The sequence below is a fragment of the Stigmatopora argus genome, chromosome 3 (assembly GCF_051989625.1).
Source record: "Stigmatopora argus isolate UIUO_Sarg chromosome 3, RoL_Sarg_1.0, whole genome shotgun sequence".
Taxonomy (NCBI): Eukaryota; Metazoa; Chordata; class Actinopteri; order Syngnathiformes; family Syngnathidae; genus Stigmatopora; species Stigmatopora argus.
This window is the reverse complement of record NC_135389.1, coordinates 15,888,621-15,914,342: the sequence shown is the minus strand read 5'-3', so window position 1 is coordinate 15,914,342 and position 25,722 is coordinate 15,888,621. Positions and strand designations below refer to the sequence as shown.

Below are 25,722 nucleotides of genomic sequence, written 5' to 3'. Positions count from 1 at the left end.
ATGTTAGCAATTTGCAGAGTGCCAATCTTGAGTTACACAAGTCCATTCATCACTTGAAAATGTAATCAGTCTCCAAGTACAACTGACTACCTAGCCACTTTATCCTCTTACCAAGAGGATATCTACTATGTTTCCTTTCCTTCTTCCTCTCCCTCCTCCTCAGTCGTTACAACTTGAGCTGAGCGTATGTGAAATATTTATTCAGCAATAATTTGCTCAGAGCGCCATGGCTGCCCACACGCTTGCTGCCTACTCCGAAGAGAAAGCTTATCTGCGCTTTCTTCGCCCGCCTGCCGACACCCCTCCCTCACCCCCTCCCCTGAAAGTCTGTCCCCGCACTGGCTTCAATAGACATTACATGTCTCATTGGTCTGCATTTACAGCTGCCTGCCCGAGATTCTTTGGCAATCAGTTCTCAGTTTCAAGTCTACCGACGAGCTTGGGATTTTTGATTCTTCTGATTTTTTTTACATCAACTTAATCCATGACACAATAAAGAATTGATTTTAACAGAGTAAAATCATCATTTGATTCAAGTCTTAATTTTTAATTAAATCTAAATGTTTTAATGTTTTATTTATTAGTTACTGCAATCATAACTGATTTTTCAAAAAGCTTAAATTTAACATTTTCAATTTTTCTATATATATAATTAATTTTTATTTATTATTTTTTTTTTTACTGAAAGGTAACCCTAAATTGTATACATTGCAAATTTGAACAGTCTTTTAGCCACCTCCATTAACGGTTCTACTTTCCATTTTTCCCAGGGTTTGGTGCCCTCTTATTGCATCACATACTGCTTACAAATTTACATTTCAATTTAATTTAGCTTTTCTTTTGCAGACAGTCAAGAATAAGTTTTCCACATAAAGGCAAACATGTACATGCATTTGTAACTAATACACCATGAATAGAAGGGATTCACCAAGCATTATGGAGTTTGGCTTTTAAAAGGAAGCATTTGCCAGTCTGCTGTTCCGCCTGCCACTCACTTGGCTAGCGTAGCAAAACTTGTCACTACCCCACTGCCTCTTCTTCTTGTTAATCAATATACAGAATGTCAGAAACACTTTTGCAGTATTTCTTTGTCCCTTTTGTTGATCTTGTATCCCCTCCTGGGAGAGCACGGGTGGCACTGGAACACCCATACTTGCTCGGCTGTAAGCTGTTTTATTCACACTTTTAATCGCCGAGTGTTTTATTATTAAGCGCCCAATTTTGTGGGGCCGCAATGGACGGGGTGGGGGTGGATTGTCTGCTCGGTACATTTAGCAGGATCATATTAATGGCGCTATAAAACAACTCTGTCAGACTGTTCTTAACCCCACTAGGAGATTTGCTCTACCCAAGCTTGCCCTCTTTTCCCAGTGCATACAGGTGAATCTCCATTATACACACAAAACATAGTATTTTACTTGCTAATAGTTTTCTTAATGCATTTTTCCCCCTCTGGCTTGGCCCCCCGCCTGCATTCATGCAGCTATTTTTCAGCTAAATGGCAGTAGTGCTCCTCCGTAACTAATACTAAAAGCTGAAACTTGTTCACTAAAAAAGTCATTTGTCAGGCCTGGGGTGGTCAAATTGTCACATGCTTAAAGGTCATATTTTATTTCTAGATAAAGGACAAAAAAGTAAAGCAAAATAATTGGAATTATACTTCTCATACTAAGGTATGGATTTAATAATCAGATAAGCAATTTGTAATCACTAAAATTACTCACTTCCACGCCGACGCACACAAACATGGGGTTTAAATACACAGGCAGGGATTTATGACAATATTTTTTTTTACATTTGCCATATTTTCAAAGCTCAAGATCTCGCTCTGTGTGGAATTTGTCCATATAAGGAAAGGAAGGTAAGCACGGAGGGGAAAAGTGCCTTCCCTCGCCTTTGGCAATTAAAACGCAGATTATTTTTATACAGATTTACAGTTGCACTTTGCCAACATGTCCTTTAATCACTCAGCTGCTTGCTAATAAAACACAAGCCACTTAGCTGGAGGGAATTAGGCCCGTCTCTTTTCTAACTGACTCTGGAGGATGTAAGGAGACATCGGTGAGGGGATGGGGGGAGTACACCCCTGACTCTGCTCATTACTTTGGGATACTTGACGAGGACAGCACCTGAGTGAAGGGTTTTTTCCCCACCTAGATGTTTTACTTTTCATCCTAAATAAGGCTTGTAATGGCAGAACATATCGGTAAGGGAGGAATGGAGGAGGTATGTTTGACAGTTTTGGTTTATACCCTCATTTAGGCGCTCACTTTCCTCCCGACACCAGGCATTGTCTTCCTGTAGGCTTTTATCTTGTCTGCTGAGCTGGAACGTGGCGAGCAGAAATTTGCATTAGTGGGCGATTATGAATACCTGTGACAGATTCTCTCCCCCTTCGGGCAGAAATGAATTGGCTCACTCTGTTGACTCGTGCGGGTAGACGGAGGCCGAGCAATTAGACTTTTAGTGGTTAATGCAGCAGCTTTTGCCAGGCGAGGGCAAAGAGGTGCAACGTTCCTGCTGGGCTTGTGTCACTTTTTTCCCTCTTCTTTCTCCTCCTTTTCCTTTGTTTGTTATTATTATTATTGTACATATCATTATCAGGATATGTTGGGGATATGACAAGCTACCTCGCAACAAACCAACTGAATTCCTTGTGTGGGCATAGCACAGGATGTGTCTGACGGGAACGGAGGTGACAACATATGACGCAGGTTCTTCATAACAGAGGCCCCATGCATATTCATTGTTTACCTTTTTAAAAAAATATGAAAAACAATCTTGAACCCCCCTCCTGTGCTAGTTTGTTTCTGTAATGCAAATGAGCTATTATAAAAACAACAGCAGCATATTACCCATTTGTGAACCTTGTACGTAGTACAGTAGTCCTCCTGCCCTGATTTGGGAATTTTTTTGTTTTGGAGCCCTAAAATGCCACATAAAGACCTAAATAATAGGAAAGTAGTATTTGGTGTCAGTTTAAAAGATTCGATATGATGACAAAAGACTGCAAGAATACCTAAAAGACAAGAGTAATCAACACACCAATCAACAAAATGCTTATAAAACGTTGAAACTGTGACAATGACTGACTAGTTTCATTCCTTGCTGTAGAACGTTGACCCTATCCCCCTGCGAAAAGCAGGCTCTCACTGTAGTTGTCTCAACTCACCTACTGTGCAGTCGAAGGATGCTAAGTGGTGCAGTGAAGCGGCTCGGGGGCGTTTGTCTGCATTACTCACTGTTCCCTGTTTCCTGGTGCGGCACAAGGTAGATTGGCCCCCGGAAACCGACGTGTCCACGCATTGCGCATGGTTACTGTGACACAAGCAGTCTGTTGTTTGCAGGGCCCCACAACACCGAGGCCCCGAGCTCTTTCTCGCCCTCGCCGTGTTTCGCGTCCTGTCTCGGGCCATAACGCAGCATATTGTTCACTCTCCAAGCAGCCTGCAGCTCTTTCGAGCCTCTTGTTATCATCTAGTTTTGAGGCGCTAGCATTGCATCGGTACAGGGTCTAGCAATCATTGCCTGAAACAAAAAAACTGTTTTGAAATATGTTGTACTCCTAATTGACAATGATGGGCACGTTTTCACTCTTTTTAAGTTGAGACAAACTTGTTGTTGCTTTTTATCTATGTACTGTATTGATTTTTAAATGCCCAAAACCTCAAATTTAGATTGAAAAATGTCCTTAACTGTAGATGTGGGTGTGACTGTTTCTTTTTTAATTCATGATTTGCAAGCTGTAGGCCAGTTATTGTCCATTACATAGAGCTCTCAAGCTTTAATTTCCTGGCTCAAGTCTTAAGGTGCTGCTTCAGCATTACCAAATGGCTCGTTTCTGCTGTCAATTACATCAGTCCTTTCCATAGCAAAACAAGTCAGACACATAATGGCTTGTTATTTGAAAGTTGAGATTTTGTTCTTCGTCTTACAAACTTTTTTTTAGCACGTATTGGTGCTCATTACGGCCGAATGCTTTAATTTAGTTGTGTGCATTTGCAAACTGAGATAGGAATTCTTAGTGTTTCCTTTGGAATTCGGATTAATGACTTACTTTTCCCCTTGAGGAATAATACACTTGAACCTTCAGTCAGCATCTTCACCTGACATTTTACTTTTGTTCTTGGATTGATAGCATGTTCACCTTGCTAGACGTTATGATAGCTTGATATGGCATTTATACTTGCATATACTTGCTTGTTTGAACAGATGAACCTGAGTCACCTGAGTCATCTGGAAATTTAATCCAAGAATGAACCACCCTTGTACAAATCCACAATTTTCTTCCTGATGTTTTGCCTGACTCATAACACGGTAGTTGTGAATTAAAACAAATACATCAGAGCGTAGTCTTGCTTATATAAACTCCAATTAAACACTTGGGAATTTCTTTTCACCTTCTTCCTGTCAACCAGCTGGTGAAATCTTTATCACACGTTCCCAATCATTATAGTTGTAGGCAGACTCATTAGACTGTCACTAAGTGGCTTTAAAAGCAACCATCCAATTAGCACTCCGCTGTGAAATGTGGTTGTATTTCGTGCGCCACTCCTTTGCAGAATTATAAGGAATTAGCCATTCAGCATGATCTGCCTCATTTCTACCAGGGGTCAGTCTCATCGCCCCTGAGGGGGTAAACGCTGCAAATGCTCCACCGGTTGCCATATGTGCCTCGTCAGAGCTCCTAGCCGTCTCTGATTCTAAGAGGATTTGACGCGCTGGTTGAAAAAGACGGCATACTGCGGCTATCTGTCATACTTTCTGTTCAGCAAGAGGCTCTTTGCCGATGCAGCGCTATCGCCGTGTGTATAAATAGGATTTGAACGTATTAAAAAGTTGTCGCTTGAATTTTCAGACATAATCTGTTTCCAAACTCTCAAAAGGCTTTACAGTTTCTAACTTCTTTCGGGGGGATTTTCAATGCGCTTAAATCAATTTTCGATTTGGTTTCCAGTACGGCCTCGTGAGGATTTTGAGGTTGCTTGCCCATGATGAGTTTTTTTTATATATTTAATCTTTCCTGTCTCGTCTACTCAGATCTTCGTCGTGACAGTATGGCATTGTGAGCTCTTCATGCTCCCGCTCTTCCTTCTCCTCCTCATTGGCTGGAACTACTTTCACCTCCGTGGCAGAAACAGCAACTCAAACCAAGAGTTGGTGAGTGAAATTCACATTGCAGTTTGCATAAGTAACATTATAAAGTAAAGATACTAAAGGTTACATGGTTTGCCTTTTACAAGTCTACTTGTAATTGAGCCATTTTTAGTGGAGTACAATTGGAAAAGTGGGTAGTTTGACGTAATTTAGTTGAATTATTGTCAAACTTTTGGTCGGAAAAGTATCGTGTGTGGGAAGTTGGTCATTCAACACAGAAAAATGGAGTGCAAGAAGTTCAAATTAAGCCCTCGGGGTGTCCGTGAGAGTCTACATAGGGAGAGAAAGCACAATAAGAAAGTATTAAACATCTAAAAATGTGTCCATTAACGTTTTAGTTAAACACAGCAGAAGCCATTTCAAACAGTTTTATTCTTTGCCATTGATGGTTTTATAATTTTAGATGTCAGATGAACACTTTACCAGCCAATTACAGGAAAAAGGTGGATGAACTACAAAAACATACTGCCGAAAAACAGACCATGGTTGATAAGTGGGAGTTTTGGACAATGTCCAAACCGAAACTAAATGAAGAATACACGAGACATTTTGCTCACTTCTGCATACAACACTTTTTTATGACAAACATGAAGAAACAAAATATGATTTATGCATGCATGGCTAATGCGCATGCACAAGTGTTTTGAGTAAAAATAGCCAAAAAGTGTGTCATTTGGAGAGCCTTTGAACACAAACATGCAAATAAATCTCTGAAAATAAATCCATCTATTTTCTGCCTCTTATCCTTTTAAAGGTTGAGCTGGTGATTTTTACCCTGTCTATTATCTGTCTGTTATGCGCTTGATGTTTGCCCTGCATGAGCTTTTGAAGGTTAATGCTGTTCACACTTCCAACTACCTCCCACGCCCGAAGCCTGGCCTGCTCACACGTCCTCCCAAAAGTGATGCCCCCTTAGCAAAGACAGTGTTTGTGGGTGCCGGCAAAGGTTGCGTCTCTGGGCAATGTTAAAGCTTGGGCTCACCCTCCACATCCAGTTGCAAAGACCCTCACGTACCCTCGGCTGGCAATGACAAAAGCTCTGTTCTCAGGCAATGTCATAGCAGGGTCAGGGATGACTTGATATAAAGTGATATCGGCAACAACATCCAAATTGAATGTGTTTTTTTTCACCCCCTGTTTTTTTGTGTGCTTGCATTGCGGAGAAATGAGATTGCTTCAGTGTGACAGTGCACGCATGAAGAAGGCTCTCTTTCACCTTTTCCTTTTGTGTGAGGTCACCTCATGATGCTGTCTCTATGGAAACAAGCCGCTCCCCATAGGGGTGAATTTACTCAAAGGAAATTTCATTACGAGGTGTTTGTTAAAGATGCCTACTTCCTACAAATGCCACATTCGCTTGAATTTCTCTCTGCCCTTTTATTTTCTCCCAGGTGAACGTGAACATTGGTGAGGACGAAGAGGATGATGAGAAGGTATTTATCTTGTAATTGTGAAACAGGGTCGATTGCTAGGTGTATGATTGTTAGTGGCAGTCTACCATTTATGTGATTTATTGTTATTTTTTTATTTCTTTAGTTCAGTCATGCTCAAACACTTCCTTGGGAACAAAAATGTGTCAGGAAACAAGAGGAAACCGATTGAAACACTATACAGAATTTATCACTAGTACACCATGCTGCCTATTCACAATATGAACTACTGCGCAAGAAAACTTTTTCCCGCATAGCCTCTATAAGTTACATTATAATGCATAACTTGTGTGGTTCAGAGTCTTTTCAATAGATCCAAAAGGGTCATATAACCCTTTCCACAAAACACACATTCACATTTTCCAGGCTCGCAAAGCCTATTTTGTGAATTGAATTAGATGACTTGTGTCATTAGTGTCCAAATGGAATAGGAAAGGATGATATTTACTCCCAAAATAGATGTGTTTTTGCCCAAAGGGCTTACGAGCCACTTCTACTTGTTCATATGGTGAGAAAAAAAGCATAAAGCATCTTTATTGGTGTGGAGGAAAACTAAAACAACCGGAAATGCTTAAGGAGCCTAAAAAATTAGACATCTCCCCCATGCCACAAAACAACATATTCAATTACACTCAACCACATAGCCAACCCCACCCCACCCCCCATTCGGCGTTGGGAAGGGACAGTTAACGGGAATGTGCATTATTGCTTCATGGCAATGAAGTGCAGACCTAGCGCAAAGCCTGCGAGCGTTGACCCTTGTGCTGCATGTCTAGGCCCGGCATTCATATCCATAATGCGCTCAATATATTCTGCTGTGAAGACCGCAGGCTAGAAGAGAGCAAAGAGGGAAAAAACATATACACCAGCACGTCCTGTCTGCTAGGATGATGAAACTCGCCTGATATGTCTGCACACACGCACGTACACAAAAGTTACCAGAAAACACCACTAAAATAGTTTTTATAGCTATGTGACAGGACCGACACAGTGCAATTATCGTAATAGCGAAGCTTCACACGATATTTATTACATTTGTCTTCACCTTGAACCTTCGCTTATGATCAAGGACTATGTAGTTTAGTTGAAGAAACGTTGGTATGAGCGTTTCACTCATCATAAAGCTCTCAGATTTTCTTTCCTCTTTCAATGAGTTTTCTTAAGCCCTTTTGCACAATGCAAAAGGAAAAAATGAAATATCTCCTTTCATTTGCTAATTAAGCAGCAGCCCATGTTTGTTTTAAGCTGTCAGCTTTAATTTAATGTGACTTATTTGAGAGTGATGTTGTGGTCCACGCTGTCACTCGTGCGTGATATCGCTTGGCGAGATCAAGCCCGTGTCGCTTTACACCTCCGATCAAAGTCTGCCTTTAAAATATTTGGGGTTAAAGAGTGATCAGGTTTAAGTTTGACAGCTCCAAAGCCTCTTAGCCAACACACAAATGAATCCCCCACCGCCTTCCCATAAGGAGGTTGCGATTACCACCTAAAATATGTTTTATATTCCCTCTTTTCCCCCTTGAGGAGGAAAATATGCGAACTAGGGAACCCGAAGGCATGACGTTAAAGAGAGACGAAAGGCGACGCGGCCGTACAACAGGATAATACACAACAGATCCTCGGCCTGTGAACAAATCTGTCCTCAGGGGGGTACGAAACAGCTTACAAATTGCATGTGCGTAAAGTGACTACATTTTGCCCCTAGGTATCAATTGTGCACATGGACCCTTTATTTGGTAACACAAAGAAACACGAGAAGCAAAATCAGTCTATAGTTATCCAATAGATCCCAACAGGGGAAGCAAAAGCATTCTGGACGCTGGTTCGAGGCTCCACTCGCGCTCAGAAGGAAGTCAAACAGCACGCATACCTGGTTCACTAAACTGGGCTTTAGGGGTTATGTCTCAGACCGTATGCTTATTATAAATTAAGTACTAAGCTACTTGTATTTGTATTTCCTCAACTCATAATGATTATTTTGATTGGAAATTCTGAGAGCGCTCATTCACTGCCAGTATCTCCCGGGATTTGATTGGTATAGTGCAGTCAAATAATAGCTATGCTGGTTCTGGTACATATACTTTTCAGCATGAGTATTTTTATTTCCTCCAGTCCTTCTTCATCATTAGTGGGAATCATGTTCGCTTGGCACCGCCTATTCTAATTAAATAGGGTCTAAATGAGCTTTGCCCAAAATTTTGGGGATTGTTTGCTTTTGATCAAGGGATCAAATTGGTTCTTCATTATTACAAGCTTATAATGCGTTGAAATGAGAGGAAAATGTGCTTTTAGCAGCTTTTTCTAATCAGTACACAGTTAGGATTTGTGCAGTCCATTTCAAATTGTTTTATTGACATTTGAAGGGAGAAGAAAATGGAAAGTATGTCTTGGCAGCAAGGAGATGGAGGATTTCATTTTTTTTCATAAAGGAAATGAATAATGATAATCTTCAGAGCGCAGCCTATTTATTTATACTTCAGAGGGCATCTCTTTATCGGTTTTCTTTCTTTCACGTATGAAAGTCAACGCTTTTATTCTTCATTCCTGCTTGCATTTGTTGTATTCAGATTTTTTTTCTTATTACACAGTCTATTAAATATATTAAAACATATATGGGCCACTGTAACAAGTCAATGTTTCATGATGCAGATGACAAATGCTTTACTTATCAGTATGTCAATTTACCAGTCATAGTAGCAAATCGTACGAGACAATATATCGCAAATGACAGGCGGTATTAAAAAAAAGAAACGACAAAAAAAGCAAACAAACAAGGTGCATAGAACTAGCAGCAATATCCCAGAGTGTTAGATTCTGCTATTGAAGGGGCTGAAGAGCTGTTCAAAGAGACTAGAGAGATATTCTCATAAGGTATTTATCTTTACAGGAAATACGCCATATTACTGTATTCTTGAGTACTATTGATGGCTGTAAAGTAGGCCCAGTGAATAATTGAATAATGAAGAACAATAATTATAACAAGTGGCCATATATTACCCTCACATGTGGAAAAGGATAGTCACAATAATGTGAAAAAAACAACAACAAGCACATTTATGCAAGAGCTGCAGTCACCGACAGATTTTGTTCAGACAAAGGCCACACATAATCGTTTGGTTGACATGCTTGTTTATTTACATTATGTTCACAAAAGTGCAAAATATATACCTTCAACTTTTGCCTATGCAAGGTGTGTTTAACTATTGATGAAAGGGTAAATCGGTCACCAAAATGTTTTTCAATTACTGCAAAGCTGTCTGGAATGTATCCGCAGGCGATACCCGGGGCTTCGCCCGAGTGGTTTCGGTACTCTGCACAACTCAAAAGTGCGTTCTGTGCCCAACTGAAATCCCAAGTACTACAAACATTGATAGTCCACTTGAAGAGAGCGTGAGATGTTCCTTTTAACCAGAGCATTTTTGCAATACTTTTGCCTTTTTTGGCCGGTGGCGAGCTTCCAGTGCCGAGCCAAGATCCGACGACCGGTGGGGAGGATGTGCTAGTGTGGGAATGGCTCTCTTCCTGTGGGCTTGACAGCGGGGAATCTCTCAGATTTCTCCCTGTTTGCAGATGCCGCGTTCCCATGGGCGGCCTCGGCCAACCATGATAGTGGCGTCCCGCCTGGCCCACGTCAATGTAGTTGTCTGCTATCATAAACATATACGGCAGACATCCGCCAGCCTCTGCGGCACCCGCCCTCCTTCTTCGTCTTTGTCATCATTCCTGTCATTATTTCCTCCTTTTGATGTGAGCCTTTTCAGTCCTCTTTAGGCGGTGTTATCTCAGTACACTCCTCTCCCTCTGTAAGGCTTCACACAGGTCCTTATTCTGAGCCTTGATGAGATCAAAAAGACAAACCCTCCATCTCCTTCTCCCTCATACATTGCACGTGTTCACTTATTTTTTTCAGTATATATATATATATATATATATATATATATATATATATATATATATATATATATATATTCAGTATACATGTATTTTTTATTTATATTTTTTTAAATTTTTATTAATAATATTTTTTTAAAATATTTGTTCATTATGTCCATTCAGTGGACAAACCACACATAATAACATGTTTTAGCCTTTGTCCAAGCAGCCACGTAACACAACAGTTAATATCATGAGAGCATTTTTTGTTGTTGTTAGGAATCTGGCAAAAAGGGTTTGATGGACAAAATACATATGGTTCAAGAAGTTGTGCTGACTGTCCAGAACATTTTGGAGGAACTCGCAAACATGGGAGAACGGACAAAGAAGTAAATACATTCATTATTGTTCCATATTTGTATTCATTTGTAGCAACTATTTTTGGTGACTTTTGATTGTATTAAGTGAAATTCTTCCTTTGCAGCTTATTTAACTGGTCTGTTCCATTCATGTCATGTCTGGCCGGCCTGGTACTCTTTACAGCCACGTTGCTTTTATATTTGATCCCGCTGCGCTACATAGTGCTCATATGGGGTGAGTAGATTTATGCTTGTGTGCAAGAGCATGATGAAAAATGACTTTAGTAGAAGCCAAGCTGTTGATCAGCAGAGGGGCAGGTCCATTACAGACGCTAGTGACTTAATGGTTCATATGCAGTACATTCTCATATCTATATTTTTAAAAACAGTCTCGCCAAAATGTTTATTCAGTGGTCCAAAGTTCTTCTCCATTATAAAAGAGCATACCAAAGTGCCATGTGGAACACTATCTAAAATGAAACGTTTTTCAAAAGCAGCCACTTTTAAATTGACACTAGGATGACAGAATATCTTGTTCACAAAAAAAGGTATAACAGGGATATTGGAAATTGATTTAGTATGCCTACTTTCTTGAAGGGTAGCTGAAAGTCCACCACCACCACTCTGGTCACCCTAAGTACTATATATGCAGTTTTTTAAAAAAAACAACGGATTTATATGATATCACCTGCCTCTACTGAAGTGAAGTGGTTTCCTGATCTCTACCATACACCTCTGCACATGCAACAAGATCAGACATCTGCAGAGGTGAGCTGGGCTCCATGTGGGCTGTGATGGTAGAGCCCAGTGTAGGCAAAAGCCCCAGGTTCTGAGGGAACACAAAGAAGTGCGGCTGAGCCGTATATAACACAGCATGTCCTTGGGCAGTCTGAAGGCCTCTCATTATCTTCTGTGGCTATACAGCGCAAACCGTCATCTCTGTGGTCAGGGAGATGCTTTGCCCTCCACGGGCTTTCCTTCACCAGCTCGCCAGCCCACAGCCGCTCTATTTCCACGCAGGCTTCCACGCAATCAATACCAAAATCCTATCTTATCAAACAAAAACACGCAGACGGAGACTCTGCTCTGCTCGCCTGTTAACCTCCATCCCCGTGGTTCCAAGGCAAGCCTTTCAAGTTGCGCGCACATATTTAGGTCCTGGGGTTCTTTGTCTGCACATTGGGGTGAGGCACTCTCAAGCTGCCAGTGTAATGGTCCCATTACCACTCTGTTGAGATGTGTTTTTCACTTGTTTGTACACAGCATCTCTCGGAGTTGCACTTGAAAGTGAGGAGAAAGTGGAAAATCGATCAATACCGTGAACACAAAGCTATTTGCTATTCACTATTCGCAAATTCACTTGTTAGTTTTTCATCTTGAACTCACCCTCTGCTATTGGTTGAACCGATGTGCATTTTTACACACTTTCTGTAATGCCTTAACCTTCTAAGACTCGGACTCTTGCAAGGCATGCATTTTTATTTTCTCTTTGATAGTTAGGCTAATTGGGACCTACCTGATGAGTGTAAAAACAAAGAATTATCTTTTTACATGATGTAGTTTTTGAGAAAAATGATGTCCACACATGGACGCCAGGTCATAGGAGGTTAAGGTGTACCAACAGAGCAGTCAAGCCCTGGCTAATAAAATAGGAGTAATTGATGTGTAGGAAGTGTTGTTAAATCAATGAATCTTAACTGAAAGATTATGATCTGTTCTTTGAACACAGCAACATGAGTTTAAAGTTGTATTAAACACTTTTTGGATAATAGTTTTTGCTATATAATTCTTTGAACATTTTTTACTTTTTCAAAAGGTGTCCACAAATTTACCAAGAAGCTGCGCAACCCATACACGATCGACAATAATGAACTGCTGGATTTTCTCAAGAGGATGCCATCTGATGTTCAGAAGGTAAAAAGCCGTATTTTTATATCCAGAAAGGGGCACATCTCCCAGAGCATGTTTACATTATTATATATGATGAATTAAAAAGGATGCTGGAAATGCATCCCATGGCTTGGTTTTACTATAATGGACAGCCACTTTTTCAAAACAGCCTCTCTACTCAATTGTACTCAATGAGGGGATGTTCAAATGTGTTAGGTCTGGACAAGGAACTCTCACATTCAGGTTCTTTCCACTTGTAGTGAGTAATAAACCAAGTTTAAAAATTCATAATTGCACACAGTACATAGAGCTAATAAATCTATATTTGTATCATGATAAAGTGTTCGTATTCTGTCATTGAGCACCCTTGCCTCCCCCTCAGGATGTCTGAGGTCAATGAATGTGATGACACAGTTAGCCAAAGCCAACGCGTCATTGACGTCGACATCACACGGCCGTCATAAAGGTGCCGAGAGGTTTGCTGTGCTAGGAAATGAAGTACCAATTCGCTCCCTTCATCTCCCAGGTAGCTCACCCTGTTGCTGAACCTTTGGAGAAAAAAATCCTGACAGTGCGAATACGGCAAGACTCTGTCACCCTTGATGTCGTCCCTCAGCAATAACATGGCCGACTCATCTGTGATGTGGCTAGAGCCTGTCTCATTTGAGATTTTGACGGCCGAGTTGGCAAAACAAGGTGGCGGATGCATTTTTCATTCTGGCTCCTTTTGTCCACCTTTCTCTCCGTTGGGATACAAAAAAAATCTGCTTTGAAACAACACAGACGAGGAAACAATACTTTTCTGAGAGAAAGTACATGTTGGGAATAGCTCCAAGTCATGGGGAAAAAAGACCAAAGAAACATTCTTAAGATTCATCCTAGGTGGCTTTCATTATTGCTTTTGGGGGATTGGTAGATAACCTCAACAATCTATACCCAGGAGACCCTTAGTAAAAAGCGCCTATTTCATTTTTGTTGACTTGGAACAATAGTCGAATACAACGAAAGCCACCACAAAGGCAGCAAACGGGCTCCTGTCCTTCTTGCAAATCTGACTTGGCAATTAGCGGCCATGCAGATCTACAAAGTCGTCCTCAAACGGAGGACTTCTGACAACGCGGAAATGAGAAGCATCTGTCAGTTCTGAGCGCAGTTTCATGTTGTGATGCACCAGGCTGCCACTTTGTTCCCACACTCCCATCTCGCGCTTCTAATAGTGGACTGCCCAGCTAATTAGCATAACGTTTCCTTACCTTTTTACTCAACAGATTTAACACCTTGTTTGAGTCCCTGGATGCTCCACAGCTTCAAAAGCAACTTTATAAGCACTTTTTTTAAACAACACCGTGTGACCACTTAAAATTCTGCACAACTGATTCACATTTGGGGAGAGAAGTGTCTCATTGCAGGAACTAAAATGGAAAGAGTGACTCTTTGGTAATTGACTTGCTTGTACTGAACCAAAAATGATGCCGCATTTAAACAAATTTATCGCCTGGATTTTGATTAAATGTTTTTTAGTCAGTAAAAATGGTTCAGGTGAGATTCTTTGTGACCTGCAGATAAAAACATTTTTTTTCAAAAGATGCAGTCAGCAACGACCCCTTGAAAAAGACTTCCTTTTCCACTGCCAAACCTCAAAATGATATTCAAACTTTGACATGGAATGGCTTGAGAAAAACAACAACAAATTTGCAATGTGCCACCACCAATTTGTTTGTTGTACCTGTCTGATCAGACCTTACTGGATGTAATCAGCAGTAGAACTTTTTCAAAATGTGAACTGTGAAATTCACCATACAAACTAGTGAACTTTGACTCTGCCCTCCAATCGACTTCTCTGTATATAGTTCTTCCAAGGTAACCTGCCATTTCTTGGAATAGATTTTTTGTCCAAAACATCACCCATGGTCCTTGAGACTTTTGTGCATCTTATGTTACACATTACTACGCAGTTTCTTGTCGATTTGTCAAACTCCTGTCAAAGGCTAAAGGTGCCTTCTTCAAGGCCAATCCTCAAATTGTTTTTCAAGACCATTCTATCCAGCCTTTGAGAATATTTTTCCTAAACACTCTCGCCATGCTTTATCCAAATAACAATAACACATGTAATGGAACAGAAATTCTGCTACATCGGTTTAAAGTAAAAGTAGCAAATAATCGGACATAGGCCCTGTCGTCATTATCACAACACAAAAAGCCTACTTGTCATCACACGCAGAAACTGCGTGTGACGAAATTGATGGTGCTTCTCCATAAGCTACGTTTACTCGGCAAAAGACCTCAATAAGTGTAAGTTACGGACTTGTAATTTGGCATTCTGCTGTTGATTTGGCATTCTGCTGTTGATTTGTTGTTGAATTTTAGGACTCGTCAGTACAAATGGTTCAGTATAGGTTCTTCCCCAAATGAGTATAATACATAGGCAGGGATCTAGGCCAAGGTTTTCTATCTAATGTGGGGGAAGTTTGGTTTGAAGTTTTATAATATTTTCAGGGAGAAAAATTGGGTGGGAGTGTCCGGTGACGGCTGCAACAAGTTTTAGTATTTGGGGGTTGGATTTGTTTATTTTTAGGGGATGTAGAGTTGCAGCAGCTTTGTAGGTCTTCTCATATTGTAATTGTTGTGCAGAATGAGGAGTTGATACAAAACCCTTCAATCCTGAAATCTTTCCTGTGCGTGATTAATCCCCTCTGCTCCTGTGTTTAAAAAAATGATTCATTACATTGCGCGCCCGCCTTGCTTTTTTCCTCTGCTGCACTGACTTCTCCTCAGGGGAGCCATTATCGTACGCTCAGGTGAGCTCAGATTACCGGCATCCCGTTAAAATAACTCCTGTGTGTTTTCGTAGGCGCAGTACAGTGCACTGAGAGTGCCCACCAGCCAGAACCTGTCACGTAAGAAGAAGTAAGAGAGCAGGGGTTCGACCCAGTCCACCTGACAAACAACGCACAGGTGCCACCAGGGCTCTGCCAAAGGGCCATGACTCGGTCCCCTCTTCGTCCCCCCAAGCGACCCTCTGACTTGCGTGTTTGCCTCCCTGGCTGACAGCAGAAGGAGGAAAAGGAGGAGGGCAGCTCATGGCCCTGTCAATCACCAGCTGGGAGGTAAAAAAAAAGGAAAGAAGTGCCTTCGGTTTGGATGTTAACTCAGACCTCCCATTTTTTGTCTCAGATATTTGCCTCAAGCCAAAGTTAATACCGGACTTAACAATTCACGGAAAGCAAACTATGCTGCTATATTCCTCTTGATCCATGCATTAATATAATTAAAAACCAAAGTGAATCGGATTTCTAAATAACCAAATCGAGGGGCCATATGTATATTTTTGCCTGCCGTCCTTTTTTGGTAAGGATGTAATATAAAGACGATCTGTTTATTTTACTCTCTCCAAACAACTTTTTATACTGTTCTCTGTTATTTAAAAAACCAATAAATGTCCTAAATAATGAAATCTGTATTTTAAGCATCTCAGTTACTTGCTTTTATCATGTGAATATTATGAGTAATGTCTTCTCTAACCATCTATATACACATGAGGGACCAATAATGATGCACAGAAAAAATAATTTTCCATTACATGAGAGAAGCGTCACATAATTTGTATTTGTTGCATGTCTTACAACAGTAAGTCATCACACACACCGACACATGAAATAGATAGATACGTATTAATTTGGTGTTCTTTGGGACGCGTGATTTTTTTTGTGTGCAATGAGATGTTTCAAATGTAACATACTTGGTCACTAAGGGTTGGGAACCAGCAATGCAATTCCATTGCTTGGGAGAAATAATCACTGACAATATTAAAATAAGCGGCGTGTCGGCCTCACAGTTCTGGGGTCGAGGGTTCGATCCTAGGTGGGTCTTCACTGTGTGGACTTTGCATGTTCTCCCTGGGCTTGCATGTTTTTTTTCCCCATTTTTACTCTGGATTTCTTCCACATCCCAAAAACATGCAGGGTAGGCTGGTTGAGCACTTTAAATTGCCCCCAAGGTATGAGTGTAAGCGAAAACGGTTGTCCCTCTCCTTGTTCCCTGCGATTGTCTGTACACCGATTCAGGGTGTCCCCTGCCTGGTCCCCTTTAGTTAGCTGGGATAGGCTCCACCACCCCCTGTGATCCTTGTGAGGATAAGTGGTTCAGAAAATGGATGAATATTGAAATAAACAGTCAGAGCTGATCTAAAGTTCGGTTGGGGGGACAGAGGGTGTTTGTTTTTATCTGATGGAAGGGGAGGTTGGGGAATGGAAAGGGAGGGGGGATATTGTGTCCAATGGGACAGAACCACTCCCCTCCTTCTCCTCGGCAGTCTGACTGCCCAGTGGTGAAAGAGCATCCATCTGTGCTTTGTGAAGACTTTGATTGGCTCGGGGGGGACCTCGGTAAAGCCCCGGGCTATCTCTGTTTTTGACAGGCTGATGGAGACATCACTTGGCTCTCCCAGGAACTGCCACCAGGGGTCCGTTTCAAAAGTGAGAGGGAGGTGTGGAGGTGACCCAGAGCTTCTGACGAGCTAAATCCCACACGCACAAAGACACACACTGGCTCACACAACATGCCTTTAGGTCTAAGCTCTATGGGGCAAAAAGACAAAAAAAATTCTGTTAAGCAAAACAAGATATACATTTCAACAAGTGCAAGGGAGATGTTACAAACTCACTTGCCATGGATGGAAATTCTGACTAGTCTTACATCCTTTACAATTTAAAATATTTTAACATATTTTAAACTTTCATTCCTAGCTTCTCACTCTTAACTTGTACAGTTCTCCGATCTAAAGGCATTTTGAACTTTTGACCGCTCCACTTAAATACTGTTGCTACTCTTTGTGACTCCGAAAAAGTGTATACTCTTGAACACCTCCAAAAAAGAATCTCCAAGATTTTGAAGATTAACCTAACTTTAAAAAAAAAAATAGACACACTACCATCATCCAGATTATTACAAAAGGTTTGTAAGTAAATATAATTCATTGTTTTGCACATCACACATTATCTGAACCAAAAAGTAATAGGGGAATGACTCTAGAGTAGCCTCTATTAATTAAACCGGTTACAGATGACACGCTTGGTTCCTGTCATATGATAACAGTTCACATGTGAATTACTAGTTGTTGTGCTTCCAAAGCTGTCAGATGTGTGCAGTGCGCATCATGCAGGTTATTAGGGACTGTATTGCTTCATCCCAACGGATCATAAAGAGTGTGACAGCTGGGTTACGCTAGTTGGTGCATCCTCCAGGGCGCTTAGATTGTGAAGGCATGTCATTATATTTAGATATTTATTTACTTATTTTGTTCTCCCAAAGAGGCCGATTAAGTCCATAATATAGTATGGTCTAAGGGTCGTATGCTGGTCCCTGTACGTTTTACATGTTTGCTAATGAACATTTAAACCAAAAGGCCCTTTAACATTGGCTTAATCTGTAATACGGGTGGCAAAATGGCAGTTTTTTTATGTCCTCTTTACACCTCTTTAAAGCTTTTGGCTTTTCAGCGTGTCCCAACATACAACAATTTAGACTTACCCAGTAATATAAATTAAGTCACAAGGTTGTTAATAGAAAACATTTTTTTATGGTTTTCAGGAATCTGAGGACCCCATTTTGAGATGAACTGTTTGAAACTCCCCAGTAGTTGTTGTTCATAGTGTGGTAGTGATGTCTTCATCTGGCTGTCAAAAAAGGAAGCGCCTGCAGCTGTTGCAGACCACCCTCCATCACACCCACACCCCCAGAGCCTGTCACACTGCTTGTTTCCATGGCAGTCCTTCAGGCAGCACCACAGGCACTGTGCGTGCGTGTGTCTATGTGCCTCTGAGCATGAGCGGGTAAGGACCCTCAATACAACCTGTTTTCCTCTCTATGCAGACTTTCCTCTGATGTTGAGCCCCACTGTGGGTGTCAAACTAGAAAAAAAGAGGGAAGGCTTATTGTTTTGCATGGTAAAACAAATTCATTTGAATGCTAGTTTGCACATCTTTAGTCATGGATGGATGGAAATGTAAAAACAGCCAAGTCAAATGTAACAAGTACATTAAATTAGTTCAAAATCCTGCAAAAGATCAGTACTATATAGCAAAGTATTTGTGCTTGGTTAAGTAGCAATGCTGATATTCCTTCTGATAATTAAGTAATGTTCAGCATCCTGAGGAAACAGCACCTTTAGTAGTAGTAGAAGTAGTATTCCTTTTTTTGACGGATTGGTGGTGGCAGTGGTAAGTCTGGACACACGGCCCCAGGGAATCAGGTATCATTAGACGCAAATGCATCGCTTTTTGTCTTCATGTGTACAAGTGTTCATTATTAATGGGCTTTCATCAAGAACACAATTAGGACACCTCCATTTGACACCTTCTATAGGCTGGAGATGAATATGGATATGCCAGGTCCCAGGGAAGGAGAGTGCTGGGTAGAATTAACAGCTCAGCAGCAGGAAGTAAGCGCAAACATGACAGTTGGGACCAGATTTACGTACAAGACTAAAAGTACATTATTGTTATTAGTTGTACAAGACACATTTGTAATTCACAGCTGGGGGCAACTTGTATATTTTTCCATATTTCCATGTTAGGCAGTGATTAAAAACAGCCTGGCATAACACAACTTTGTCAAATAGTACAATCTTATCTCACGATTCTGCAGGAACTTTCCATGGTGCCCTGATATGATCTATTTCCACTCAGAAAATTATTAAACTTTATAAGATTGATTAGCAAGATGAGCCATATAATCTACAGTCCACAGTTCACTTTTGTGTTTCAGATTTTTTTTGTTTTCTATCTTCCTCTTACGGTACATTTCAATACACACTTTATGCTTTACATCCTCCAATACTTACTTTGTAAGGCAACACAAACATTTAAATTGATTTGCGATAAGTATCCATAAGTTTCTGATTTTGGGATTCAAGCCTTCAAACTAGTTTAAGTATGAGATAAAGGACCACTATTGTATTATTAATGAAGTACAGGGTGACAAAAATGGAAACTTTTTTTACCAATCCAAAGAAACTGAGTGCTGTAAGACATATATTTTGTTCATAGTAACATTCCAACATAGTATATGAGAGAAAGAAAAAAGTGTGTTTTCAGTTTAGACCAAGTAGGTAAAAAAATCCTGATCACCGATTTTCACCACTTGTGGGTGTGCCTAGTAAAATATTCCATATGATTAAAAAAACAATAATACTTTTTGTCCGTGTGCCGTAAGATATTTCCTGTAAGAAAAATGTGCCTTGGCTCAATAAAGGTTGGAAAACACTGCAATAGGCAAATGAAAACGAATGTCTACAGCCCTTTAAGCAACCAGCAAGAGACCAATTAGCGTGTATCTCTATTCAATTTTTCCGTAGCCCTACTTGGAGCAAAGTAGGGTGGAGGGGGGGGGAGTAATGGGGGAGTAATGGGGGAGGTGATGTTGGAGGGGGGGAGGAGTTTTGAGGCGCACCGACAGGAAGCTAGAAAACAAAGCAATCATCTCAGTGCGCTTGCCCTCCTCTCGCCTCTCCTCGGCAGCTCCAATTACGAGGCTCCTCTGGCCGCCATCAGTATGCAGCGAGGCCGCCCGCTCTCCTCCACTCGCCGCGGGCCATTGAATACGTTACCTCCACACTGGGGCTGGGGGCTCAGGGAGCACAGGCCCCTTAACCCTCCTGGATAATTTGGGATTCCTGGGCTCCTGCGTGGCAGAGGCGAAGAGAAACCAACAAATAAAATACCTTAGATGAACAAAGTGATAGAAAAAAGAAAAAAAGGTTGCCTTGCAAATACCCAGAGATGGTGTGATTCATTGATTTGCTCATTCCTCCACTTATTGTTCCTAAATCATTACTGATCCGGCACTACCCACACACACACAGAGTTTCACTCGGGCAAAAGTTTAGGAAAGGCATATTATGTAACTGTTAAAGGTTGGCTGAGTCTCACAAACTAATATTGGAAACTTAAAAAAGGAGATATCACTTCTTTATTTTACAATTTCAAATTGTTTGTGGTTGTCTCAATATTGTGCTTTCTCCAGGGTAAAGAATGCCAACCAATTTTTATAGTCTGGTCTTTTTGCAATTACCAAATTTACAGATTTTATTCGACCCATCTCATCACATTTTCTGAGCCGCTTCATCCTCACTAGGGTTGCGGAGGGGTGCTGGAGCCTATCCCAGCTGACTTCAGGCCAGAGGCGGCCGACACCCTGAATTGGCCGAGTGCATCATCCTCTCACTCCTGGGTTCGATCTTAGGTGGGTCCTCACTGTGAGTAGTTTGCACATTCTTCGCGAGCTTGTGTGGATTTTCTCCGGGTACTCCGGTTTCCCACCACATCCCAAAGCTGGAGCGTGAAAGGCAGGACTTCATAACCAAGCTGCCAAACTAGGTACAGTTGTTAAGTCATGGAGAGTGTAAAAAAACCCCACCTTTTCCCATTAAAGATTGGGCCCAGACGATTCTTCTACTGTGATAATGTCAAATAATATACATCATGTATGTAATATGTAGCATGATGTCATGGGCGGGGTGAGGTAATCCACTTAGAATGATTAAGAGGCCCCGTCTTTCTTCTCTGTGCACATTCAAGGCTGTAATGAAGGACCACTCCATAATGGTAATGACGCTCCAAATATTCTCCAGATGAAAGAAAGCACACACACACACCTTCACGAGGAGGAGAAATTTGACATGCTCGTAAAGTATCATCTGCTGTAATGCCTTATGACAATGTAAGATTAATGAGGGTGCATTGAGCAGTGCTAAAAGCGGCACCTGCTCCTCTAATCATTCTCATACGTGGACTTCCCGCTGACACACTAACCTGCTGCTGCTCCTCGGCCTCCCACAACCTCAAAAGCATTTTTTCCCAAGGACCGCTGCGGTTCCCTTTTCTAATGCGGCCCACATGTTAGAACCAAACTTTTGGGAAGGCTCTGTTTCGTCTCATTCTCACCTTCCAGCTGACCCAGAATCAAGCTTTTTTTTTGGTAAAGCCCTCCTGTTTGAACAAGCTCTTATCGTACTCTAACCAAAATTATGAGAGTGGAAGCAAGAGAGCAAGAGTTTACTCCATTTTTTTAATATTCTGAGCTCGGTTACATGCTTTGCATTTAGCACCTTGCCTTGTCCTATCAGACTTTTGTCTCATAGTCTCCCGTTCGTTTAACCTTAACCCTCCAAAACCTCAGAAGAAATGCTGATCTCAGAATAATCCCTAAATCCTTCAATCTTGGCAAGACATAATAGTTCAATTTTTAAATTATCACACTTTTCACAGTATAAACTCAGAAGACTGGCATAAAAATCAATTAGCCTCCAAAAAGGATTAAGCTTGTTCACATTTGTTTCAAAAGAAAATCAAAAAGACAGAAGAGGGGTTATTTTATTTGGTTGTTATTCTTCCCCATTGACCTGCAGGGCATTGCCCCACACAAACATCACATGGAGGATAATAACATAATCAAGGACAAAATGTAATAGTAGTGGGAAGGCAGTGAGCGAAAGGAGGGGGCTTTCTCTTTAAACTTGTGTCTCATCTAGTAGACAGACCATGGAGAGGTGCCAGCAGCTATTCAGCAGAGAGCGGGAAAGCAGGTCAATGGAGTCACGGCCGCTAAGAGCTGGTGTGTTATAGAGCGCCAGTGACAGCCTTCCACAAGGCCACAGTCTCATCTGGGTACACCACCCCCAAAATTAGGAGATCAGAAAGGCCCGCTGACAAAGATATTCTTGGGATAAAAGAAGGCAATCCAAAATTTTCCTTCACGGAACTAAATTGTGTCAAATGATGTGTATATAACGGCACATGTACTAGTTAAATGTTGACTACGTATTTCTTGTGACTTCAAATGCAATGTGTGACTCACGATGCGCAAGCTCTGACTGGAGTTATTCTGTTTGCTGGTAACTAATCAAACAACGGTTCCCTGCTCTTCTCACAATTACGAAAAAAGTTATGTTTAGCAATGCCATATCTGTCAAAGTTCTAAATGTGTTAGAAATTTGTCGAAATGGAAAGCATTTCTTTCAGTCATTCATTTTCCGAACCGCTTCTCCTCACAAGAGGGTGTTGGAGCCTATCTCAGCTAACTACGGGCATCATGCGGGGAACACCCTAAATTGGAGGCAAGCCAATAGCAGAATGCAAAGAATTTTCATTGTGTTTATGTTAGTATTGTTTCATTATGTCATTCACTTTGGGGTGGTTGTATATTTTGGAAAAGCATCAAAATTTATTTGGAGAAATAGCCAATATTAGCCTATGAAACTTGACTCAAACTACGATGACTGGCTTCCTGTCTCAATTTGGCAATAATTAGTTATTGTTTTTTTAAATTAATTTTGATGTGGGTCTACTCATAAACTTGCTTACCTAATGTCATGTTACTAGTTGACATGGTTGAAAACCAAATTTCAACCCTTTATATTTTAATGTAATTTATTTTTAACTTTACTTCTAACATGAGATGGGGGTTGGAAGAGTTGGGTGATCAAACTCCATCCCATCCACCCCCATCCATAACCACGCAGCTACTCGTCACACACAGACAGGAAATGGACAGCCACTTTTGGGAAATCCAATTGGCTTGTCATCGGCTGTGGGGAAAAGATTGAATCATGAAGACATTTGAGGTGATTTAATGGTGTTAACATGCCCACACTGGCGCTCCGTAGTTTCAAAGCTACAACTGCTTTCTTGATGATTGAGTTGGCCGTAAAATCAGTCACTTCTCCAGAGTCTGTTTGACTGCCAGAAATGGATGGGCATTATCAGGAGTTCTGAAAGTGATCCGTTTTTAGACAAACTGGTGATGGATTTCACTTTTAACAGCCACTTTAACTCCAATAGATCTCAATTCTCTCTTTTTCTTGCCTCCAATATGCCTGGCTCAAGTATTGTGGCCAGCGAGAGGATGTTGAGGCCTGGCTTGTCCTTTAATCTGAGGCTGGTGGTGTGTAAAATGCTCTTTAGAGCCATTCAGAAGCTATTGGCATTGGTCTGCCGAGGTTGCTCTCATTGCTATGGAGAAAGAATGACAGCAGTACAGTTTAACTTTAACTTTGTGTCACTTTTAAATGAGCTCCTTTTTTTGAAAAGATTTTTACCCCAGAACTTTTACTTGAGTAAAATTTCATCAATGGAACAGACTCTTTACTTGAAGGGGCTTTTACAACTTTTTTCACCCCTGATAGTGTTGTAACAAGTCTGGATTTTTTTAAATCTCATTCATAAACAACTCAAATGTTTGTTTGCGAGATATATTTTGATGTAAGATAAAGTGAATCAATGTCGTACTACGACATTAAAAGTCCAGTGTTGGTTGAATGATTTTGAACACAAATTTGTAGCCTTGCCCATTTTGCATTACCACGGTATGCCTCAACAATCTGGTCAGTGTTAAGATCTTCCAGAGGAAAAGCAACAAGAAGAGGAGACAAAGGTCAGCGAGCGAACTTCACACCCACAACCGTGAGTGTGTTTTGTATTTTATCTTTGCGTGTGAGTTATAGTGTCCTCATGACCCGTCTGTGTCCTTCAGCATCATTTTCCTCCAAGGCAGAGGATGGAGTTTTTAGCATGAAATTGCAGCATACGTTTTTGATGGAACATGTTGATTTTTAACCACGGAATACAATTTTCTTTAATGATTACGTTAAACTCGCTTTGATAGATTTGCATCTTTTAAGTGTGTGTCTTTGTTTTAACATGTATATGGTGTGGCTATATTGAGATGTTTTTCCTATCTCGGGTTAGTCTTAAATGCATCCCCTGCGATAAATGGCGCTCTCTGTATAGCTCATCTTATCCTGCACGCAAGGACTCCATCCCTTCAAGTCCATGTACTGAACACTTTGCTTTCTCCTTGTTGCTGATGAGCTGACCACATCCCCGCAATACTTCACAAGACAAATAATTGAACTCTTCAACAAGCCCCCTTGATGGACAAAAATTGCTCCTCCAGCCACCACTTCTCCTTCTTGGCTTTGTTCTCCAAAAGCAACAACACCAACCAATCGGCCACAAATGAGGAGGCCTTTTGCACAAAACACACCTCGCAGCAATGATAACACATAAGAGCGGCGCCACTTGCTTGCATTTACGCCTCCGGCTTGGCTGATTTGCAGCCATTAGAGGCGGCCCCGGCGTGTTGTACAAATAGTAATAAAGAAGCCTTCAAAAGAGATATGTGATCTTAAAAGAGTTGTTTTATCCTGGCACGCCATGACTGATGCCACCATCAGCAGTTAGCAGCAATCAAGGCAGCCAGTAAAATGGCCTAGACATGATGGAGTGGATTATTTTTCCAGTCATTAGGTGGCAGTGTGCACCCATAGAATGTGTTTGTTGGCAGAAGAAGGGTGCCTTGAGGGTTGTTCAGCGGATTTAATTAGACAGAAACAGATACTCACATGTTCATTTCTCTGCAGTCTTTCTGTTGGGGAAAGGAGGGGAAAAAAGTCTTTACGCTCCAATGGAAACTGCACATACGGTCAGTGATAAAGGCCAACAGTTAAGACCCAGTTTCACACCTCCTGGAGGTACCATTACTGGGGGTAGATCTGTCAGAGTGCCAGGATCACTGCTAACATCCTTTAAAAAAGGTAAGAAGTATTGAAAAGTAAGTATTAAAGATCACACCCTTTTAAGTTTAACACAAGCTGAATGTCAACACTTTGTTTGGAGTTACTTTAGCATAGGATTTCCAAATTCAAGGAAAATTTCCATTTGTATAAAGCAGGGATTTACTTAATTGAAATTTGTAAAATATATAATAGTTTATTTTTGAATAATAATCACCATCATTTAACTAAAGTAATGTAATACCTTGAAATATAAGTGGCACAACATAGGTTTTAGATATGATGCCACAATCCAAGATTATGGAAAGCCTTGACACACGGGCAAGGACAGCATGAATGCTTTCTTAGGATGAATAAATTACTCTCAATTTCATCATCCCCATTAAAAAAAATCTGATATTGGATCTTATTAGGTTTCATGAATATATAAAGTAACAACTAA

The 25,722-nt window shown here is 40.9% G+C and overlaps 2 protein-coding genes across 8 annotated transcripts in view; both read left to right on the top strand.

Annotated features, from left to right (window-relative positions):
- Positions 1-19,934, top strand: part of LOC144071193 (multiple C2 and transmembrane domain-containing protein 2-like) — a 40,386-nt gene extending 20,452 nt beyond the window's left edge. For 2 of the 7 annotated variants that reach the window (XM_077596077.1, XM_077596076.1), the window contains 6 exons: positions 5,041-5,160; positions 6,549-6,590; positions 10,740-10,849; positions 10,945-11,054; positions 12,636-12,733; positions 15,561-16,163. In XM_077596077.1, coding sequence (XP_077452203.1) covers positions 5,041-5,160; positions 6,549-6,590; positions 10,740-10,849; positions 10,945-11,054; positions 12,636-12,733; positions 15,561-15,620 — 540 coding nt within the window. In that variant the 3' untranslated portion in view covers positions 15,621-16,163. Of the gene's footprint in view, positions 1-5,040; positions 5,161-6,548; positions 6,591-10,739; positions 10,850-10,944; positions 11,055-12,635; positions 12,734-15,560; positions 16,164-17,100; positions 17,225-18,298 lie in introns of those variants that run through there. The other 5 variants (XR_013299578.1, XR_013299576.1, XR_013299575.1 and 2 more) reach the window with 5 other exon arrangements.
- A 5,087-nt stretch (positions 19,935-25,021) lies between these two features.
- The window catches only part of LOC144071194 (uncharacterized), a 40,028-nt gene continuing 39,327 nt past the window's right edge, over positions 25,022-25,722 (top strand). Inside the window, exon 1 of the mRNA XM_077596079.1 lies at positions 25,022-25,301. The gene's annotated coding sequence lies outside the window, so the exon portion shown is untranslated. The remainder of the gene's footprint in view (positions 25,302-25,722) is intronic.